This window comes from Cibotium barometz, chromosome 47 (genome assembly GCF_041138505.1).
Source record: "Cibotium barometz isolate CiBa-2024 chromosome 47, ASM4113850v1, whole genome shotgun sequence".
Taxonomy (NCBI): Eukaryota; Viridiplantae; Streptophyta; class Polypodiopsida; order Cyatheales; family Cibotiaceae; genus Cibotium; species Cibotium barometz.
The window spans coordinates 22,392,525-22,414,077 of record NC_141092.1 but is presented as its reverse complement, the minus strand read 5'-3'; the positions used below and the strand labels follow the sequence as shown (position 1 = coordinate 22,414,077).

At 51.6% G+C, this 21,553-nt stretch overlaps 1 protein-coding gene across 1 annotated transcript in view; it reads left to right on the top strand.

Annotated features, from left to right (window-relative positions):
• The window catches only part of LOC147611509 (dynein-1-alpha heavy chain, flagellar inner arm I1 complex-like), a 247,334-nt gene that overhangs the window by 42,840 nt on the left and 182,941 nt on the right, over window positions 1-21,553 (top strand). Inside the window, exons 15-17 of the mRNA XM_086784911.1 lie at window positions 11,745-11,797; window positions 11,912-12,200; window positions 17,941-18,173. Coding sequence (XP_086641037.1) covers window positions 11,745-11,797; window positions 11,912-12,200; window positions 17,941-18,173 — 575 coding nt within the window. The remainder of the gene's footprint in view (window positions 1-11,744; window positions 11,798-11,911; window positions 12,201-17,940; window positions 18,174-21,553) is intronic.

Genomic DNA, 21,553 nt, shown 5'->3' with positions numbered 1-21,553 from the left:
AGGAACTTGTTTTAAAGGATCCACTAGGGATGGAAGAGCCAAAACCGATTGTGTTTCATTCTGTGAGAAAAAGAGGAAAGACAGCGGTGAGAAAGTCCCTCTTGGAATTCATTAATTATTCGCTATTGAATGCGAAATGGATGCGAGAGAAGTACTTCTAGGACTATCTAGATATACTTCGAGCTTATGAGGAAGTGGTTGGTCCAAATATATTTGAAGTACAGATATGGACGTCTTACGATCAAGACAGATTCAAGAGGGAGGGATTGTGCCTTTAGCTCTCTTCATTGTATATATATATATATATATGTATGTATGTATATATATTGGACTGGAACTGACCATTATTCTACTTATAATGGTTACTTGGACATGCTCTACTTGGGTGGCAATGATGCCAGATAACCCTAGGAGCAAGATTAGTATATGTTGGCAGTTCGAGAAATCAACAATTTCACATTGGAGAGTGAGAATGCACACCTTCGAAAACAAGTTGAGCCAAATGACCCATTGGATGGCAACGATGCCAGAACACGAGATTTCTATATAGGAGGCAACGATGCCAGATGACCCATTGGAAGGCAACCATGCCAGATATCTTGGATTTCGCAATCGGACGGTCATTGCGTCTAGATGGCCCAGATGATTGTATTGGATTTGGTAATCGGGCGATCATTGCAACCAGATGGCCGAGATGACTATAGTGGATTTCGCAGTAGGGTGATAATTTTTCGACCAGATGGCCTAGATGACTGTATTGGATTTCACAGTCGGGCGGTCATTGCGACCAAATGGTCCAGATGACTGTATTGGATTTCGCAGTCGGGCGGTCATTGCAACCAGATGGTCCAGATGACTATATTGGATTTCATAGTCGAGCGGTCAATGTGACCAGATGGCCCAAATGACTCGATGAACTCTCGGGCGGTCCTAGTGACCAGATGGCCTTGAGGATAGTTTGAGTGGTTTCCTCGGGAACCAGATGACTCAGCACAGTTTCGATGAAACCAGACAAGACAATACATGAACAGGAGGATCATTACTTGTACATTGCATACTGATGTATGTTTGAATTTCTTTAACTTTGTGTGTTGTTTTTGATGTATGGACAATGGTTGGATTTATGGCAATGGAATACCTAGTAGACGGGAATGATGCATACTTGTTTGTTGACTAGCTTGTGTCTAGTTTTTGCAGAAGGTGAGTATGCATTTATTTTATCCAACACACGTGACAGGCCATGAAGATGTATCATCAAGAACAAGGACATCGCTCAAAGAAAAGGCATTGAGATGTTGCTAGATGAGCAGATGATACAAATAGCGCCGCTCGCTGAAGCTCCCGCCCCCCCCCTAGCTCTGCGCACCTTCGTTCCCCCCCCCCCCCTTTTTGCCGCTGCGCCCCCCCTCTCCTACCTCGCTGCTGCGCCGCCCCCCCCTTCTCGCCTGTTTCGCCCCCTCCCCTCTGCGCCATTGCGCCTGCCCCCCCCCGCTGCTGCCTGCTCGCCATCCCCCCCCGCTTCCGCCTGTTCCCCCCCCCCCCGCTGCCGCCTTTTCGCCATCCCCCCCGCTTCCACCTGCTCGCCATCCCCCCCCCCGCTTCCGCCTGCTGACCCCCCCGCCGCCTCGCTCTCATCTCGCCCGCCTCCATTCAGCAGCGCCCCCCCCCCTCTCCTTCTCGCGTTCGCCGCCCCCCCCCTTCCCTCCTCTGTCGCGCTGCCTTCCCCCCCTTGGGGGTTTGTGGTTTTTTTTTTTTTTTTTTTCCTCTTCGTCATCCGTCTTCCGCCTCTTGGTGTGCAGCCCGCTTCTTGCTGGGGTTTTTCGCTTTCGCCTCGCCTTCGCTTGAGCTTCAGACTCTGATGGAGACTCCTCCCGCCTCGCCTCAGAGGGACTCTTCCGCAGCCCCCTCGCCCGCCCCCGAGGTCATCCCCATCAGGCTTTCTCTTTCGCCGGAAGAGGAAGCGAGCCTCACCGCAGAGGTGGAACGCCTTCAGGCTCACTCCACCATCTGCCGTATAGTCGGCACTCGCCCCAGCAGAGGGGAGATCAGGGATCTACTTCAGGCTCGCCTTCTTGCAGATGTGGGCAAGATCCTTGATGTACAGCTCTTGGGCCGGGGACATTATCAGATCGAGTTCGAGGCTGCCCAGAGCGTTGCCAAGGTCCTTGCCATGAGTCCTCTGGATATCAGGGGTGCTCGGGCTTTCTTCAGGCCTTGGCAGCATGGATTTGACCCAGCTGCGGCGGAGCAGGGAGAGCGCCTCTTCCATATTACCGTTTGTTTCCCTGGTCTCCGCCGGGAGTATCTTCCGCTCCTCTCCAGGCTCGGAGCATTGGTGGGCTCGGTTCTTGAGACGGGCCCCTCAGCAGCTTCAGTGGTGGCCAGAGCAGCTGGGCTACCTTCGGTCAGAGTGTTGGTATCTGACATCTCCTCCCTTCCTAAGGTCATTCAGCTACCTAGGATAGGGGGGGGGTGGATTGATCAGAGAGTGGAGTTCTCGGGGCTCCCGAACCAGTGCTTCATTTGCAGGCAGGTCGGTCATTTGGCCAAGGCCTGCCCTCGCAGGAGACCTCGGCCCTCACCACAGCAGCAGGCCACGGATGGCCCGCCCACAGATTCGGCTCGGCAGGCTGCCTCAGGGACACCTGCTCAGGCCACAGAGACCTCGGAGTGGCAGCCTGGACAGGGGCGCCGTCGAGGGAGACAGCCACAGCAGCACGCCCCGGTACCGCTGCAGCAGCAGCAACAGTCTCAGCCTCACTAGGTTCCCGTGAGGAACAGATTTGCTCCCCTTCAGGAGGAGACCCCTGCAGCGACCGAGGACCAGGAGATGCCAGCTCCCCCTCCTTCACCTCCCCCACACCCATCCCCTCCCACCGCCTCGCTTCCACCTTCGCCTCCTCCCGTCCCCGCTCCGGCCTCGGCAGCGGCTCCCTCTCCTCCTCCCTCGCCTCCCCCTCCTCCCCCTCCGCCCGCCTCGCCTTCCCGGGAGGTTCTGGCAGCTCCCTGGCGCTCACCTGCAGTCCGGAGGGCGCTGAGCACTGACCTCGCTCGAGCATCACAGAGGAGACCTATGCCGATTAGGGCCTCACGGATTTCATCTATCCGCAGTCGGCTGAGTCGTCTCGGCATTCGACAGCGCTCGGCGGCGTTTGATTATACCTTTACACGGCTTTTTGGAGCAGAGGGCCCCCATGAGCCAGCACCCATCCGAGTGCATGTAGTGATACCCCCGGCCCGCGGGGAGGAGGCACTAGACCTCAGCGGTGGCCTTCTCGTTCCCTCTATGTGGACCTTGTGATCGGGAGTGGACTCTAGAGCTCGCTCTCAGCACGTTGAAGACTCAGGCAGTTGAGTTTTCTCACCACATGAGCGACTTGGAGGTTACAGATGTGCTAGGCCGACTTTGGGAGTTGGCTCATTTTGTCTTGGATCCCGAGGGAGTGGATACATCCGGGATTCGGCATTTGGTCGTGCGCATAGTTGCAGATTTGGCACGCGACCCAGGATATGTGAGTATTCACGAGGTTACTATGTCCGAGCAGGAGGCAGTCGTCATGGGTCACAGCCACTGGCGCCTGATCCGGGATACTTGCAGTACACCGGGTGGGCAGACTCGCAGCCGTTCGGATGGGGACTACTCTCCATCCAAGCCGCTTGCGAAGGCCCGCCGCACGGCTGAGACAGCCTCCACCTCAGTAGGACATCCATGAGGATCATCTCATGGAATGTACAGGGCCTTGGCGGAGCACACTTTATACGCTATCGAGGCTGCTTGAGGCAGGAGCTACAGAGATGCCTGGTTGGTGGCAGCATTGACATTCTGATGATGCAGGAGCATCACTTGGGTGAGAGCAGGATCCGGAGATATGGTTCGGTGATGCCTGGTAGATGGGATACTTTCTGGTCTGCAGGGTTTGGTCCTTTGGGAGGACAGGGAGGAGTATGCATGGTTATTGCAGATGCATGGCGGCAGGCCATTGTGGATCGAGGGATCATTGTGCCTGGTAGAGCACAGTATGTCATTCTGAGGATGCATGATGAGCTATTGGGTGTGCTCAACATCTATGCGCCCAATCATGCTAGTGCCAGAGCAGAGTTCTGGACTCAGGTTACAGATGCATTGCCAGAGGCCGCACATTGGTGTGTTGGGGGAGACTTCAACATGCTTCAGGACCCGGCAGATAGGGTGGGAGGCAGTCATGTTACAGTGCACGGCACGGAGCTTGCAGCTTGGGACCGGTTTTGTATGACATTGAGGATCACTGATGCATGGCAGCATGGGGCTTTCTCCCGGTCTCAGGACAGTCTTAGTTTCTCTCGGTCGGATCGCCGGCAGGGAGGGACTAATCTATCTCGGATTGATCGCTTTTATGTGGGCGATTGGTTGGGGGAGCGAGGGGGCTCCGTCGGCATTCTTGCTGGCACCTCATTTTCAGATCATGCGCCAGTTATACTGACTTTGGAGGAGGGGACACGGGAGCCCAGCTTGCAGTTGAGGATCCCAGAGAGGGTACTTGCAGACCCCAGTCTCGCTGAGGACATTGAGAGGATCTGGCATGATAGTCAGTGCTCTGACCAGGATGCAGCGGGCCAGTGTGCCCAGGGACTCATTGATCTTAGCTCTTTTCTGCACGCTGCAGCTTTGACACGACTGGGAGAGATTCGCGAGCGGGAGCAACGGCTGAGACGCAGCCTTGCTTCGCTACAGCGCCTTCAGGAGCAGCAGCCTGCATGTGAGTGGGTGGCGTCCCAGCTGAGCCAGGCACGCCAGGAGGTTAGAGAGGCAGAGGAGCAGAGACATGAGTTTTATTATCGTCGTCAGGCCTCTCAGTGGACGCAGCTTGGTGATAGAGTGACTGGGGAGTTTTTTGAGATCACTGGACCCCGTCATGCGCGAGCAGGGGTTCGCCAGCTTGGTAGACCGGATGGATCGATAGCTACTGAGCTCGGGGAGATCAGAGCCATTGCCACTGCTTTTTATCGTGACTTGCTTTCAGCGGAGCCAGCCACTGAGGATCGAGATGTATGCAGACAGACAGTGTGGGCCCATGTGCAGAGGAGGGTCACAGACCATATGCGCACAGTTCTAGGTGCGCCTCTGTCAGAGATTGAGCTTGCCGAGGCCTTGAGGGTCCTGCCGCGACACAGTTGCCCAGGGGAGGACGGACTGACGCCGGCCTTTTTTATGCGCTATTGGGACCTTTTGGGGCCAGGCCTCCGCAGGGGCTTTCAGCATGTTTTGGACACTGGGGTGATGCCGCAGAGCTTTTCAGAGGGCTTGATCTATCTTATCCCCAAGGGGGAGGGAGTGTCGGATGACATTCGGCATTGGAGGCCTATTACGATCCTCAATACTGTATACAAGGTCTTGGCAAAGGCCTTGAGTTTGAGGATCCAGCCCTTCCTGGGGGAGTTGATTCATGCTACTCAGACAGGATTTGACAAGGAGCGCAGTATCCTTGACAACATCTTTACTTTTTGGGAGGCGACGGCCCGAGCTAGGTTTCTTGGCGAGGACTTGGTCGTGATGCTTCTCGATTTTGAGAAGGCATACGATAGAGTTGATTGGGGATTCTTAGAGGGCACTATGCTGCGCCTGGGCTTTGAGCCAGGATGGATCAGAGGGGTGGCAGCTTTGTATTCCACAGCTCGCAGCCAGGTGCTGATTGCAGGAGGTCGGGGGCCGAGTTTTGAGCTGACCAGATCAGTCCGTCAGGGGTGTCCTCTCGCCCCTTTCCTTTTTCTCTTCTTTGCGGAGGCTATGAGTATGTATTTGACGGCAGAGGAGGTTGGTTTGAGAGGACTTCAGCTCCCAGTCCGGGGGGAGGATTTGCTTGATGCAGAGTTTGCAGACGACACGGGCTTATTTTTGCATGGCCAAGAGGCCAATCTTATTCGGGCAGAGCAGTCGCTCCAGGTTTTTAGTGCAGCTTCGGGAGCATTGATCAATTGGCGCAAGACAGTGGCCTTTTGGATCAGTAGTGCTCCCACTCCGGCATGGAGTCCGGACCCCGGTTTTAGATGGATTCCTTCCGGCACAGCAGTGCGGTATTTGGGATGCCAGATTGGCCTCGATTTGTCACCCGAGCAGCAGATTGCCCCGCTTCTTCTGAGCATTCGGAAGAAGCTATTGTATTGGAGTACAGCTCGACTATCCTTGGCTGGGAGGGTGGTGGTGGCAAATCAGGTGCTGTTAGCGACTATGTGGTACATTACGTCTTGCTGGATTTTCTCGAGCTCTTGCATCAGCCAGGTACAGAGGCTGATCAGGAACTTTCTGTGGTCTGGGCGGGACGGTCAGCCAGCCCGGGCAAAGGTTGCATGGGCAGTTATTACACTTCCGTTGGCTCAGGGCGGTTTGGGCATTATAGATCCAGTCGATCAGAGTAGAGCCTTATTGGGGAAGCTTATTGTTCGGGGGTTGCTTCCAGGCGCTGAGCCTTGGAAAGAGCTCCTCTTGCAGCGACTGCAGGCCCGGGCGCCTCCTGCAGGGGGTACTTGGGCACCAGAGATTCGCTGGATATTCATAGAGATGAGGAGGACAGGCCTCAGTAGAGGATGGGAGGACAGATTTGCTTTGAGTATCCTGCGAGCTTGGGAGCTACTGAGACCGGGGCTCTCTCAGCGGCCTCCGTCTTGTGTTGAGGAGCGGGCCAGGCAGCCGCTCATCTGGAGCCCAGCGGTTCGTACAGAGCAGGGTCATATGCTGGGTTCTCGGCCTCGTCTAGCCTGGGGACCTTTAGCGGCAGGCCCAGCTCGTAGTTTTGGAGACTGGCAGGCTTTCTGCAGTCTACCAGAGGAGACCCAGGTGGAGAGGCTGAGTCACTTCAGAGGGGGGTTGATTATGAGGGATGATATTCGGGAGGCACTTACAGAGGAGTGGTTCACACCTCTCGAGCCAGTGGCCCCACGGTGGATGGGTGCCTTCACACAGTTGGAGATCCTGATTGCTGTCAGAGCTAGCACTGAGGATGGCAGATGCCTCTATTATGAGATTCAGGATGAGGGCCGACTCCAGAGAGTGGAGGTGGAGTCGCCTTTGGTTGCAGAGTGCACCTTTCAGAGGATTCGGGTAGTGGCTGCCGCTTCTCGGAAGTGGCATATTGACCCCGACCCTGCTGACGTGCTCCCGGATTGGCGCATATGGGCATATGCAGCGCGCCCCTTGGCCCGGCTGCAGTGGGACCCCGGAGAGTACGAGTGGCATGATCCTTATGCATCCCTTGAGGCCACAGAGATCACATTTTTCCAGTATACTGTTCGGCTGGGACGGCATATCTTGACGGCGAGGAGGACGGTTTCTCCAGCGGCATCGGGGCATTGGCGATTGCAGGGACTATCACAGGAGTTCCTGGAGGATTTCTGGGCTCGGCTCTGGGCTAGTCGACAGGCCCGCAGGATCTCGGCTTTTCAGTGGCTGGTCGCCCACAGGGGCTCAGCAGTTGGCACTTGGCTTGTTTACAGCGGTCTCCCGGCGGCCTGCGTCCGATGCGGCCACCCTATGGAGACACAGCGACATTGCCTTTGGGACTGCCCTCAGGCTCAGCAGATTTGGCTGCGGATGCTGCGTATTCTGGCCCCCCTCTCTCCAGAGGGTATGTTTACGTGGGGTGCCGCTGCTTGGTCGACTTCGTCAGGGCCTGCTATGGGCTATGAGATGGAGCAGGGCAGTCAGGCCATCAGCTTTATTAGGGGCCAGCCTCGCCTGGTTCCGGCACCGGATTACTCGTCCGCCAGCTGGACACAGGAGAGGGATTTACGATGGGAGCTCCTCAGCAGCCTCACCATCTGGTTCACCTGGAGGGCCCGGTGCTTCACGGCCTTTGAGGGGAGATTGGAGCCACCAGCAGAGACTGTTCGAGGGATTTGGCAGGAGTTGATCCACACCCTGCGAGGACAGTACGACCGCATCCGGGGAGACTCGGATGAGGCGATCTTACGGCGCCAGGCCTTTCATACCACTTGGCGCTGCGGCCCGTTCTACACCCTACACACGGGATCCCCCCGTTGGCACTACAGGCCTCCTGTTTGGCTCTTCCCCCCCCCCATTGTATGATTTAGCCGTTCAGTCCTTTAGACTGATGTTTGTATTTTGCAGCACCTAGGGAGAGTCTCCCGGGCTGCCATGATGTATTCACTGCTCTTCTCTCTGTTAGGAGCAGGAGAGATCTCTTTTGTAGCCCTACGGGCGTTTTTTACATAACTAATGAAAGGATCTTTTCTCGGAAAAAAAAAAAGAAAAAGATGAGCAGATGATACCACAGATATGGGGAAAGACCAGATGCACAAGCTCACCAAATGGGGCTAGTACCTCGAAACATATGGATGTACTTGATGTACCTTGAAACATATGGATGTACTAGGGACATGGATGTGCTTGGAACACTTGTAGTCCACAGTTGAGGACAACTGTGATGTAAGAGGGAGGGAATGTAACTATTTGGTCCTCCTAGCTCTTTTCACATGATGAAATCCATGCCCGGACACTAGACAGGTGGAAGAAGACGTGGACACAGGGTCCATAAGGTTTGATTAACAAAAAGCACCATTCTTGGTCAAAAAGCAAGAAAAAGCAAGAAGTCAAACAAGGTTGACCGTGAGCTAAGGGCAACATTGGAAAGAGGAGAGAGATTGAGCCGGCCCAAAAAGCTAAAAGGCGCTTTCTCAAAAAGCAGCTCTAAGGCCAAAAAGCAAGGCCTTAAAGCCAAAACAGCAAAGCACCAAAAGTTGGGTAATATTTTATTAATAAAAGTAAAAAGAGAAAAAGCAAAGGCAAACAGAAAAAGCAAACCATAAAACGGCAAAGCAAAAGCATGAAGGCTTTTTCCAGAAGGCTTTTTGGAAAAAAGAAAGGTCTCTTACAAGTATAAAAAGCATTGGACTTGTCTTGTAGTACCATGAACAAGATCATTGAAGATTGAAGGAGATCATGGAGTGTGTGTGGGCATCATTATGATGATGGAGAGCTTCTTCTTCACCATCAACACCTTCTCCAACTTGCTTTTCGGATGTAGGGTCAGCCCTAGACTTGTATGAGCATATGCATGGGCAATATGGATGCGTGTACAGAGCTGTATGGACAGAAATTTCAAACGCGAGGATACAGGCTGCAGAGGAGGGGGAGGAGGGGAGGGCTGTTGGTGGTGAGGATCGGGTGGGAGCTTTGTGCCTAAATCCGTCAAGGCTGCCTTGGGTGTTACCATGCGGAGATGTGGGCACGCGCATGCAAGGTTACCCATTTATTAGCAAAAAAAAAAGGCATTGGCTCATATACCCAGTGAACTCCATGCGTTGAAGAAAAGGGGACCATCTAGGCGAAGGATCACCAATTGGTGGTCTTTGAGCATGATGCCATTGCTCTTGATGCCCCGTAGGGTTAATAGGTTTCTTGTACATATGCAGGTACGGTATGCAGGTACGGTGACAAGAGCATGTCAGTGGACTTTGCCCCGTGGATTATCCTGTCCTCCAACATTATGAGAGGCATCCTCAGGCTGCCCATCGTCTTCTTAGATCGGGGGTCAAACCCTCATCTCTTTCATGAGAATCGTCTCATTGAATGTTCAGGGCCTTGGACGTGGTAGGAAGCGCCTTCTGAAGGACCAGCTTCACCTTGCTGTTACAGGAGGGTCTATGGATGCACTTTTTTTGCAGGAACACAAGTTGGATTGATCTGTGTGGCAAAACTGGTAAGATGATTTTTGTCCACACCTTCTAGTCCTCGGCAGTTGGGACTAGAGGGGGTGTCTGCATTTCAGTGGCAGCATCTGTTATGACTCATGTTATTGGGCACGATGTTATCATCCCTACTAGAGCATTGTGGATCTTGATCATGCATGAGGGTCAGAAATTGGGAATCTTGAATATCTATGCACCTAACGTGAGAGGTGAAAGGGTGGCCTTTAGGGACACCATTACAAATATCATTCCCCAGATTGATCATTGGATAGTGGGAGGAGATTTTAATATGGTTGAGCAACCTTCCCACAAGAAGGGTGGACCCGAAGGAGGTTTACACCCTTTGGAGTGAACCTCATGGGAGATGTTCATGCTTTCCTTTTTTGGCAAGGATTTTTGGACTGAGGATGACTTCCAGAGAAGGCCAAACTCCTTATCTTTCTCTTGGCATAACCGCAAGAGTGGGGATGAGAGCATCTTTGCACGTCTGGACAGGTTTTATGTGGATGATTGGTCCTTGGACAGAGGAGGCACCATTGCTATTATGCCTGGCACCACCAGATCCGAGCATTGCCGCGTCCTTTTGTGTCTCAGAGAGCCTGGGGCTCTCTCCCTGTGTCTGTATCCCTGACTCTCTTTATCTAGATGCTGACATCTCCCTTGAGATCAGAGAGATATCGAGATCTTGTGACGGTCCTGATCCTTGTCATAATATTGCGCTGGCTCTTAAGAGGACAGCCATCATTATCATAGCACTGCCTTGTCCAAGAAGAAGGAGGCTCCGGACAAGGAGAGAGCTATTAGGCGTAGGATTGCTGCTCTTCAGAGGAAACATAAAAAGCATCAACATGTGTCTTGGATTACAGACCTCTTGACTAGAGTTAGAGCAGAGCTAACACTGGCCATGGACAGGAGGGCTGAGTTTGCGTTTCATGCAAAGGAGACTTTTTGGACTCAAATGGGTGGCAGATGCAACAAAGAGTTTTTCTCAGCACAGAGGCCCTCCCATAGCAGGGATTCTGTGAGGTACTTGCAAGATTCACAGGGTGAGGTAGGAGGAAGCTTGACTTGGCCTCTAGAGCTTTGGTGGTTAACCATTTTTTTTTTTCCAGAAAGGAGACTTCTATTAAGTATGAAAAATTTTTACAAAATGGAGATTTCACAGCAAGAAAGGTGGAGATCACAACCAATCAGGAGCCCTGTGCTGCCAATAGGGTCCTGAATGAGAGGAAAACACTGCCGAGCAACTCCTTGCCTAACCATAATGGCCAAGCTCCTGTCAGTCCCCTCGAATCTCAGCTGTGGCCCAGACTGTGTCAACCAAATGATAGAACCAAAAGAAATCATAGCATCCCTCTTAATCCTACCAAAGAGGTGAGCAATCGTAGACCAAACCCTCTGTGCTTCCCTGCATTCCCATAAACAATGGTAAACTGACTCCGAAACTCTTGCACATCTAGGGCATGCTGGGCAAGCACTAGTAACTGACCTCCACTGATTGATGGCCAGACCACCATGAAGAGAAACCCAGATAAAGGAGGAAATCTGTGTCGTAACAGAGCTGACTTATGGAAATCTAGACCTCAAGCATAGGGGTGGTTCAGAGGGAGGCTAGAGCTGGGTGGTGAGCTTCTAGCAAGATTCTATTGTGAAAATCGCCAGTTTCTAAGCGTGTTGTCTTTGCTTCAGCAGGGTTCCAGGTTTCTGTGGTCTTCAGAATAGTAGACCGTGGAGCAAATCTAGACTTTTAAAAAGAGGCTTTCCTTTAATACTTGGATATTGACATATGAGAAGTGCCCATGTATGTTCAGGTTTGAGTTTGTGCAATTGCAGATAATAGTGAGATTGCTGATTGTAGTCCTTCTGGAGATAACTGAGATTGCCTAATCATAACTGAGATAGGATCACAGGGGGTTATGGCTAGGTCTGTTCATGAATTCCTCTCAATCAGGCTTTTCTCCATGGATAGCTGATGCCTTACTGAGGATGACTGTGATCTTATTTCAGAACTATCCTCATCAGATATTTAACATTATTATCTTTACCAACATTGATGCATATAGTTTGAATTTGCATTGTATGCTAGCATGCCTATTTGTATTTGGGAGAATAGGAGGTTGGTAAAATGATGGTAACTGGTAAACACACTTTGCTAAAATGCTTTTTTTTTTGGTAAGATATTGTACTTTGACTTCTCTTTCACATAACAAATCTCATTCTTCTTATGCAGTGAAATCACAAATGCTGCCATGAAGGAGCTAAACATAGAGATGGAATTAAAGAAGATGGCAGACACATGGAGAGAGCAACAATTTGAAGTTTTCAAGTACTCTAAAGACGGCCAAGATAGAGGATGGGTGCTAAAATCAAGTGAGCAGGTTGTCCTGTTACTAGAGGATATGGCATTAAACTTGCAAAGCATGACAAGCTCTCGTTATGTTCGTGCATTCCTAGATGATGTCAACTTTTGGGAGAAGAAACTTAGCCTTATGGGGGAAGTGATTGAAATCTGGATGCAGGTATTGGTCTAACTGCCTTTTGAGACTCTGTAATTCTTTTTTTTCCTGGAACTGAAACTTCTATTAAGTGAAAGAATATACAAAAGGGAGATTTCCAACCAAACAACGGGGAAATGTCAACCAGTCAGGTACCTTAGGCTGCCAACAAGGTGCCATAGGAGTGAGAGTGAAAAATAAACCATAAACCAACTCTCTGATAAACCGGCCGCGCTTGTCTCTGCAGCCCTCAATTGTCCGCCGGTGCTTCTTTTGGTCATACATAGACTACATTCTTTTCTACATAATCTGGTTTTAAATGTTTTGTGGAAGATTGTCGCAAAAAAACTCCGTGCTTTCCAAAGAGTTTGTATTAATAATAATACTGAAAATTGAAACAATCGTAAGGAGATGTCAAGAATCTCAGGCTTGGACCCTAGCTGTTCCTTCATCTCCATGCACAATGAGAAGAGGATAACCTGAATATAGCAAGCAAAAGCCCAAAAAAGAAAATACTCGCATGTCATAAGGAGAACGTTCCACCACCAACGGGCGTGTAACCCAAGTACAAAAGATAACCATCATCAACTGTAATGTAAATGAGAAGGTGGAGTCCTGCTTGAGTACTCTTAGTACCAAGCAATCTTCTCCCTAATGCACCTACGGCAGGTCTAACCGTCTGCCCCCTTGGTTCCTAAACTAATACACCATGCCACACGTGGCACCTACAAGCTTCTCATACAACACAATGTTTGAATTTGGAATTAAAGCCCATCCTTTACAACCAGCAAGACCATATGCACATGAGTGAAAATGTTTGTATGCAATTGCACCCAAGATGTAATTGAAGCCTACTGTCCAAGTTAAAGAGAGGGTTGTTGGTGAACTCGAAATAAGAAGTGTCAATGATGCAATCCTTGTGCCACACAAATATGTGCACAACCACAGATTAATGGGGACTGCAAGCCTGTCAGATAATCCATTGAGGAGCCATTGACTAACAAGTCAGAGAACCCACCACAGGCTGCCTTGGACCGCCGGCTGGAGGCTTTCAGAGAGCAGGAGAGGAGCCTACGGAGGAGTCTAGCGTCCCTCCAGAGACTCCAGGAGAGGGATCCTACGAGCCCTTGGATCTCAGAGCAGATGGAGTCAGCTCGCACGGAGATCAGATCCATCGAGGAGAGGAGGGTGGAGTTCCGATTCCATGCTCGGGCTTCCTTTTGGACTCAGGCTGGGGACAGAGTGACTCGAGATTTCTTTGAGGCGACAGGGCCTCGCTTCAGACGAGAGGGTCTCAGGCGTCTCCGGCAGGCTGATGGCCAGGTTGTGGTGGATCCCCCCAGGGTTCGGGCTATAGCCACAGATTTTTACAGGGACCTTCTCTCTGCTGAGCCAGCAGATGACAGGGTGAGAGAGGCTCGGGAGGCAGTCTGGAGCTTCACGAGACCGGTTGTGCCGGCCCATTTACAGCACTCCCTTCTCTCCCCCTTCTCGGATACGGAACTGGAGGAGGCTCTTCAGGCATTACCTCGGGGCAAATGCCCAGGAGAGGACGGTCTTTCGGTGGCTTTCTTCCAGAGGTACTGGGGCCTCTTACACAGGGGCTTCAGATTGGCATTCCAGGAGATTATGGAGTCAGGAGTCATGCCGGACAGCATGGCTGAGGGTTTGATCCACTTGATCCCCAAAGAGGGAGGAGACAGACTGGAGATTAGACAGTGGAGACCGATCACCTTGCTAGGCACGGCCTACAATGTCCTAGCTAAGGCGATCAGCAGGCGGCTTCAGCCTCACCTTCCGGACATCATCCACTCCACGCAGACTGGCTTCATCCAGGATAGGAGCATTCTGGATAACATTTTCTCCTTCTGGGAGGCTACGGCTCTGGCTAGATTTCGACAGGAGGATCTGGCAGTGCTCCTTCTCGACTTCGAGAAGGCATATGATCGAGTGGACTGGGCCTTCTTGGAAGGCACTATGGAGAGGATGGGCTTCCCCCCTCAGTGGATCCGTGGGGTCTCTGCACTCTACTCATCGGCTCATAGCCAGGTGCTGATTCAGGGCGTGCGCGGAGAGAGGTTCCAGCTCTCGCGCTCGGTGCGGCAGGGGTGCCCCTTAGCGCCCTTTCTTTTTCTTTTTGTGGCGGAGGCCATGAGCACTTTTTTGACGGCACAGGATACAGGTTTGCGGGGCCTCCAGCTTCCCATCCGTACCTCGGAGGAGCTCCTAGACTCGGAGTTTGCGGATGACACTGCTGTCTATCTTCAGGGAGGTGAGGAGAACCTCTGCCGCTTCGCCTTAGCCATGGACAGGTTTTGCAGAGCTTCGGGCGCTTTGATCAACTGGCACAAGTCTTGTGGGCTGTGGGTCAGCTCTATGCCCCCCCCGACTTGGAGGCCAGTTGACGGTTTTCAGTGGCTGCCCCCCGGCACTACAGTGCGTTATTTGGGATGTTATGTGGGCATTGACATATCTCCGGAGCAGCAGATAGCCCCCCTTCTTCTGAGCATTCGGAAGAAGCTTCTGTATTGGAGTACCGCTCGTTTATCTCTGGCTGGCCGAGTAGTTGTGGCCAACCAGGTTCTGCTTGCTACTATGTGGTACATCACTTCCTGCTGGGCCTTCTCTCGGGCATGCATTGGCCAGGTGCAGCGGCTCATCAGGAACTTTCTTTGGTCCGGTGGCGACGGGCGGCCCGCCAGGGCCAAGGTGGCATGGGCGGTGATCACTCAGCCGAGGGAGAGAGGCGGCCTGGGCATTGTTGATCCTATTTGCCAAAGCCGAGCATTGCTTGGCAAGTTGGTAGTTCGTGGCCTCCTGCCAGGCGCTGAGCCGTGGAAGGAGTTTCTTGTTTCCAGGATGCTCAGCCGCACCCCCTCTCTTAGCGGCCCCTGGACCCCCAGCATTAGGTGGATCTTTACAGAGCAGCGATCTAGAGGAGTGGGCCTTGGCTTCGAGGAGCGTTTTGCAGCTAGCCTTCTGAGGGCCTGGTCGCATCTGAGGCCGTCACTCTTCCAGACTCCTCCGGGCACCGATGAGGAGCGCCTGAGGCAGCCATTGATCTGGAACCCCTTGATTCGACTTCCCAGTGGCCATATGGTTGGATCGCGGTCTCACGTGTCGTGGGGCCCTTTGAGCTCCGGCCCAGCCCAGTCCCTGGACGACTGGATATGTTTTCAGCAGCTGCCTCTTGAGGCCCAGGAGAGGAGACTCAGTGGGATGAGGGGCAGAGAGTTGATGAGACAGGACATTGAGGCGGCCATCCCCCGGGAGTGGCGGACCCCAGTACAGGACCCTCCACCTCCACAGTGGATGGGTGTCTTTACTCGGCATGAGATCCTTCTAGCGGTCTGCGGCACAGCGGAGAGAGTCGCCCCACTCACTTTCGAGGTGGGAGAGGGTGGCCAGCTTCAGAGGACACGACTAGATTTGGATGGGCTCCAGGGTTGTATTCTTCAGAGGGTGCGGGTGGTCGGCTTTCATCAGAGACAGTGGCATGTAGACCCCTCACCGGCCTCGATAGGAGAGGACTGTTCTTGGAGATTATGGGCTTGGGACAGCAGGCCTCTTATTCGCCTTCAGTGGGATCTAGGCGAGTGGTTTTGGCGAGATCCCTACTTGGCCCCTACCAGCCCAGGCATCCCCTTTTTTCAGTACACAGCGAGGCTGGGGCGGCGGATTCAGAGGCACAGGATAGCGAGCACCCCGGCGGCGGCCGAGCATTGGCGGCGACAGGGGCTCTCCCCTGCCTTTCTTAGGGACTTCTGGCAGCGCCTGTGGGCCAGCTTCCGGCCCCGGAAGGTGACGCTTTTTCTCTGGCTCACAGCGCATAGAGGACTGGCTGTGGGGGCATGGCTAGCTTTTGGCAGACACCCAGCGTCCTGCCCTCGGTGCGGCCATGCACAGGAGTCGCAGCGGCACTGCTTATGGGATTGCCCACAGGCTCAGCAGGTCTGGCAGCGCGCTCTCAGGATGGTTTTTGCAGGCTCACCAGGTGAGATGCTGGTGACGTGGGGTGCGGTGGCTTGGGCCACGGACAGCGGCCCGGCCCTTGGATATGAGGACGTCCCTGGCAGCGCGACCATCCAGGTCTCTGACAGGGCGATGGCGGTGGTTCCGACGCCAGACTTCTCATCGGCAGCCCCTCAGGAGGGGGTCGGGCACAGATGGGAGATGATCAGCAGCATGACGGCTTGGCACATATGGAGAGCCCGATGCAGGGAGGCCATTGACCGCCAGGCGACTCCACCGGCGGAGGTCATACAGGCCCTCTGGGTGGACATCATTCACACCTTGAGAGGACACTGGGGGAAACTCCAGGGCGACTCGGATCGCATGAGAGGGCGCCGCAAGGCTTTCCTCCGCACTTGGCACCCTGGCCCTTTCCTCACCGCGAGGGGCGAGGATGTCACTTGGCACTACAGGCCTCCAGTCTGGCTTTTCTCACCTCCCACATGTACTACTAGGTAGCCCCCCCCAGAGAGCGGCCAGCCACGGGGGTGGAGCTCAGGAGTTCACTGTGTTTTATCCCTCCTTGCGAGGTGAGCTTTGTAGCCTTATGGCGTTTTCTCATTAACTAATAGAAGGATCTTTTTCCCGGAAAAAAAAAAAAAAAAAAAAAGTCAGAGAACCCACCATCAGTGCATTGGCTAGCACTTGAATCATTCATACCACGTTGTCCATGGGCCATTAGTGAAGAAGGTAGTTACACTCGTGATAGAAGGCTGCTGCTGGAGTTGCAGAAGGGAAACTAAGACTGGAAAAGCCCTTGCAGAGGAAGTTCAACTAACCACAGAAGAGAAAGAAAGAGGAGATGATTGCAGATTTTTTTAAAAAAAATTGGGGAATAATGAAGGTGATTTGCATAATGGAGGGAAGAAAAGGGAAAATTGCAAAATCGGAGGGAGAAGCGGCAATAATGCAAAATTGGGGAAAAGAGGTGGGGCCAATCAGAAATTTGGGGGGGGGGGGAGGGGATCGATTGGCAGAAATCAGTGGCGGAGGTGGCGATTATCAGAAATTGGGGGGCAAGCTAGCAGCAAACAGTAGGCCTACAAGGCGGGCGAGCAAACACAATCGAGAGATGGGGGCAAGCAGGAAATGGCAGGAAAGGGTAAAGGAGTGGGGGCTGAGTGTAGAAGAGGCAAGGAGGAGAAGGTCGAGTACGAGTCGGGTGGAGGAAGTTAAGTAGGTCAAAGCTTGCAGCACCCCGCAGCACCCAGGAACACAGACCATGATGGCGGCCCACTCATGAGAGCCACAGTAAACCTTAACCCTAGAGTAACAAGCACAACGCTAGAATAGATGGAGACCGAACAAACACTATCAAACCCTGCTCAAGATCTGGGGAGGGGGGATGATGGTAACTCAACCCCTCCCCAGCAGGATCGCGAAAAATCTACTCTACATGTAGCGGATCTAAATGCCTATAACTAGAATATGAAAATGGAGCAAATAAGCTGAAACGTATTGGAGTCTTTCATACAAAAATGCACCAAGGCCTTGCAATAATTTCTCACACACCTGACTCTTCCTCACTTTCCCCATTCACACTCATGGACAACCTAGCCCTCCATAGTCGGTTGGCTTCATAGACGTGTGCCATTTGAAGTACCAATCAATCATTATGATTTTTTGGCCTTGAAAAACAACATATGAATCTGACTAAAGTCTAACTGCCAGGGTGCAAAAGTTTATTGATAAACGAGGATGTTTCTTTTCCTTTATTGTTGATTTGGTGTTTAACCACTTGTTGTGATGATAGGTGCAAAGAAAATGGATGTATTTGGAAAGCATTTTTGTTGGCTCAGATGATATCCGCCATCAACTACCAGAAGAAGCCAGACGTTTTGATAACATAGATCGAATCTGGAAGAAAATAATGGCAGAAACTGCAAAAAATCCGGTTATTCTTGATGCATGCACAGCACCAGAAAGATTAGCCTCCCTCAATAGCCTCTTTCAGCAGCTTGAAACTTGTCAAAAATGTTTGAGCGAGTATGAACTATAGGAAACAAGCGAAGATTAATTGATTGATGATTGAATTATTGTTCTAGCGCAAATGTAAAACAAACACTTTCTGGATTGCCCTTTAAAGTGATCAGTTATTATTGTCTTAGAGAACAACTTAAAATAGATAGCAAAAATATTTTTGAAAAGCTTTAGGAGTAGATTCAAAATTATTAAGCTAGAATCCTTCTCCTCCTTCAAGCTCCTCTCTTTTTGTCTCTCAAGCTGAGGAATGGAGGAGGATTGATAGAATGCATGTCATGATGCTCTCATGTATGATCAGGATTAAGCCTTCATTAGTGCCACATGAGGTTGGCACTGGTGTCCTCTATACAGTTTACACAGGATGGAAAAAGCAACAATTGGTACTCCGGCATCGTCACTTATTTTGACTTACATGGGCTCATATGGACCATCTCCCTCCCTTTGAGTACGTCTGGACGCCCCTCTCTTGGATCTGTGACACCAGGAGGTCAACCATATTATTTACCTAGACCTGGTCCGTTGTCCCTGCCAGTGCGCTCCAACAGACTCCAGGTATAACAGATCGCATCTTTTGCGTATTACTGCACAGATTTTAGTCCGTCTTCATGAGGATTGTCGCATGGAGCATAGAGGAACTTGGTGGTGTTTTTCCGCGTTGTCAGAAACAACTTATCAAGAGCCAGCTTCACTCTCCAGTCACGGGGGAGATTTAACTCTTTTTTTTAAAAAAAAAAAAATTAAAAAGAGGCCTCTAGCTTGGAAGGGAGCACAAGAGTCTAGCTTGTTGGCTGGATTACACTCTCTCACTAGTGACTTTGTGGGTGTGTGGGGCTACAGGGTCCCATGATCAGGTATGTAGTTGGTGAACTAGGTGATCCCTTTATCCTTGTGGATTCTGGATGACACGGCATCCACACAAAGGGCAGCCAGCAGCAGATCGGCCGGGCGATCCTCCAGTTATTAATGCAAATATGTCAGGTGATATCTATGCATGTCAAACATGAGCCAAAAGAAAACTTCGAACCGCGAGCTCCCCGACCCCTGAATCGCTTCCTTCCTCCATCGCTGCACCCCTCATTCCTCCATCGCTGCGCCCGTCTTTCCTCCATCACTGCCTGAATCGTTCCCTTCCGCCTCTGATCCTCTCTGCCTTCACTTCCTTCCTTCTTCGCTGCCCCCTCCTTTTTCCTCGTTTCCTTCCTCCTTCGCTGCGCCCATTCGCTTTTCTTCTTGCTTCGCCCCCTTTCCTCCTCCGCCTCCCCTCCTTGCCTTTGCCCGCCCTAACCCTCCTGTTGATCGTTTCGCCTCCCCTCCCCTAATCGCCTCCCATCCTTCCTCCGCCTTCCCTCAGCGCAGCGCTGTTGTGCTGCCCCTCCCCCGCCCCTCTTCGCCTTTGTGTCCAGCCTCTTCCCCTTGCTTCCCTTTTCTTTTTTGCTGTTCCCTTTTCCACCCTCCTTTCCTTTCCTCCGCCTCATCGCCTTCGTCTTCCCCTTGGTTCGGATTGCTCCTCATCTGGGTTCAAGTCGGCCTTTTTCTTCGATTAGCATCATGGCTAATCATTCTCCCTCGGCCGGCCGAACCATTGTTTTCTCTAAAGCCAAGCTCGCCGTCCTCTACGCCGAAATAGAGAAAGACTCCAAAACGACCCTCATTGCCAGAATCTTTGGATCTCACCCGTCCCGTCTCCAGGCTCAGGATTGGGTCCTGGCAGCTCTGCCCTCCGACTTCACTGTACACTTTCGAGATGTCAGGTTGCTTGGAAGAGGTTTCTTCCAAGTGGATTTTGATTCTGAGGACGCAGCCTCAGAGGTTTTGAAGGGCAGCCCTTTGCCATTGGGCCCGAGGAAGATATTCTTTCTTCCGTACTCCAGTTACTTTGACCCTGTTGAGGAAGACTGGAACCGTTTCCCGATTACTCTTGGATTTCCAGGTGTTCCGCGCGCATATGTTGGAAATAAGTGCTCACTAGGAGTACTTTTAGTCTTGGTCATCTCAGTGTATGCCACGTGGCACCTCTATAATTGTCCCATAAGTCACTCTACTCTATCTTGTACTTCTCACCTATATATTGTGGGTGTCACATCAATGAAAGTATCTATCTTGTGTCTTGTCTACACTCATCTCAAGGTATGTTTAAGCTTTGTGTTTCCTTTTTAGTCTTGCTCTCATTTCAGTTTCAGTTTTAGCTTTGTCTCTCCCCCATTTTTCTTACATGGTATCAGAGCAGGTTTATCCTGGCTCCCTTCAATCCACCATAGCCTCAGCTCACCGACTATCTACTCGCTGCTCTTGCTCTCCACAGTCCATGGCAGCTCAAGTACTGACTCAGCCGTTGCCATTCCTAGTTCGCCCCTGTTTCCTGTAAGCGACAGCCTGCAGTCGCTTAGTTCAGAACAGGCCGCCCCCTTTGCTGTTGGCCGCCGCTTAGCTGGCCCTGCTTTTGGTAGTCGACTTGCTGCTGTAGCAGCCCAACAACTAACTGCGCTTCTGTCATCTAGTATTGCACATGCAGCAGCTCAGCAATTTTTTGGAGCCGCCTCAGCTTTGGACGTTTATCGTACTACCCTGATGCGTTCCTTTGGCTGCCTTCTTCATCGACTCAAGGGGCTGTCTCTGCCTGGGATTTATTGCGCTTGAAAAGTCTACAAGGTACTGTGCATTGTCTCCTTCAGTTTGCTGGTCAGTCCCTTTGTTATCCTCATATCTGCAAACTGCTAATTCCTCATGCTTCGATGGGCTGTCACATGCTATGGCCTTGACAAGTGGTGAGAGAGCCGGCTTCTAAAAACAATTTGGATCTTTTCTTTCATTTATTTCTGCAATCTTGTAAGGGAATAGACACTACCCTTGCATTTTAGCAAGAGGTAAGACCTTCCCACATGGCCTCTTCTACTCATTCTCTCATGTCTATCGACAAATTCAATGGGTCCAACTTTCATACTTGGCAAATCAAAATCAAGTGCCATCTTATGACAGAAAGTCTTTGGGACGTTGTTCACCCTGCTGCTCCCGAAGATTCCGACATTGAGCAAGTTATCACTTATGCTCCCACTGTCAAGAATGACAAAGCCTATGCTATCATCTTGCTCGGTCTTGGAGATGATTACATTCATCACATCTCCGACATACAATCTGCTTCTCGAGCATGGATTACTTTGGATACCCTTTTTGGACCCCGCTCTAAAAACTCTAAGATTGCACTTATGATCTCATTCTTTGATCTATATATGCAGGAGGGAGCTACTATAGCCTCTCATGTCAATTATTTTCGCAGTCTTATGGTTCAGCTTGCATCAGTGAAGTCCCCCATCTCCGAAGATATTGCTATTGCTGTGCTTCTCAAAAGCTTACCTGACACCTATGCTACACTTGTCACTACCTTC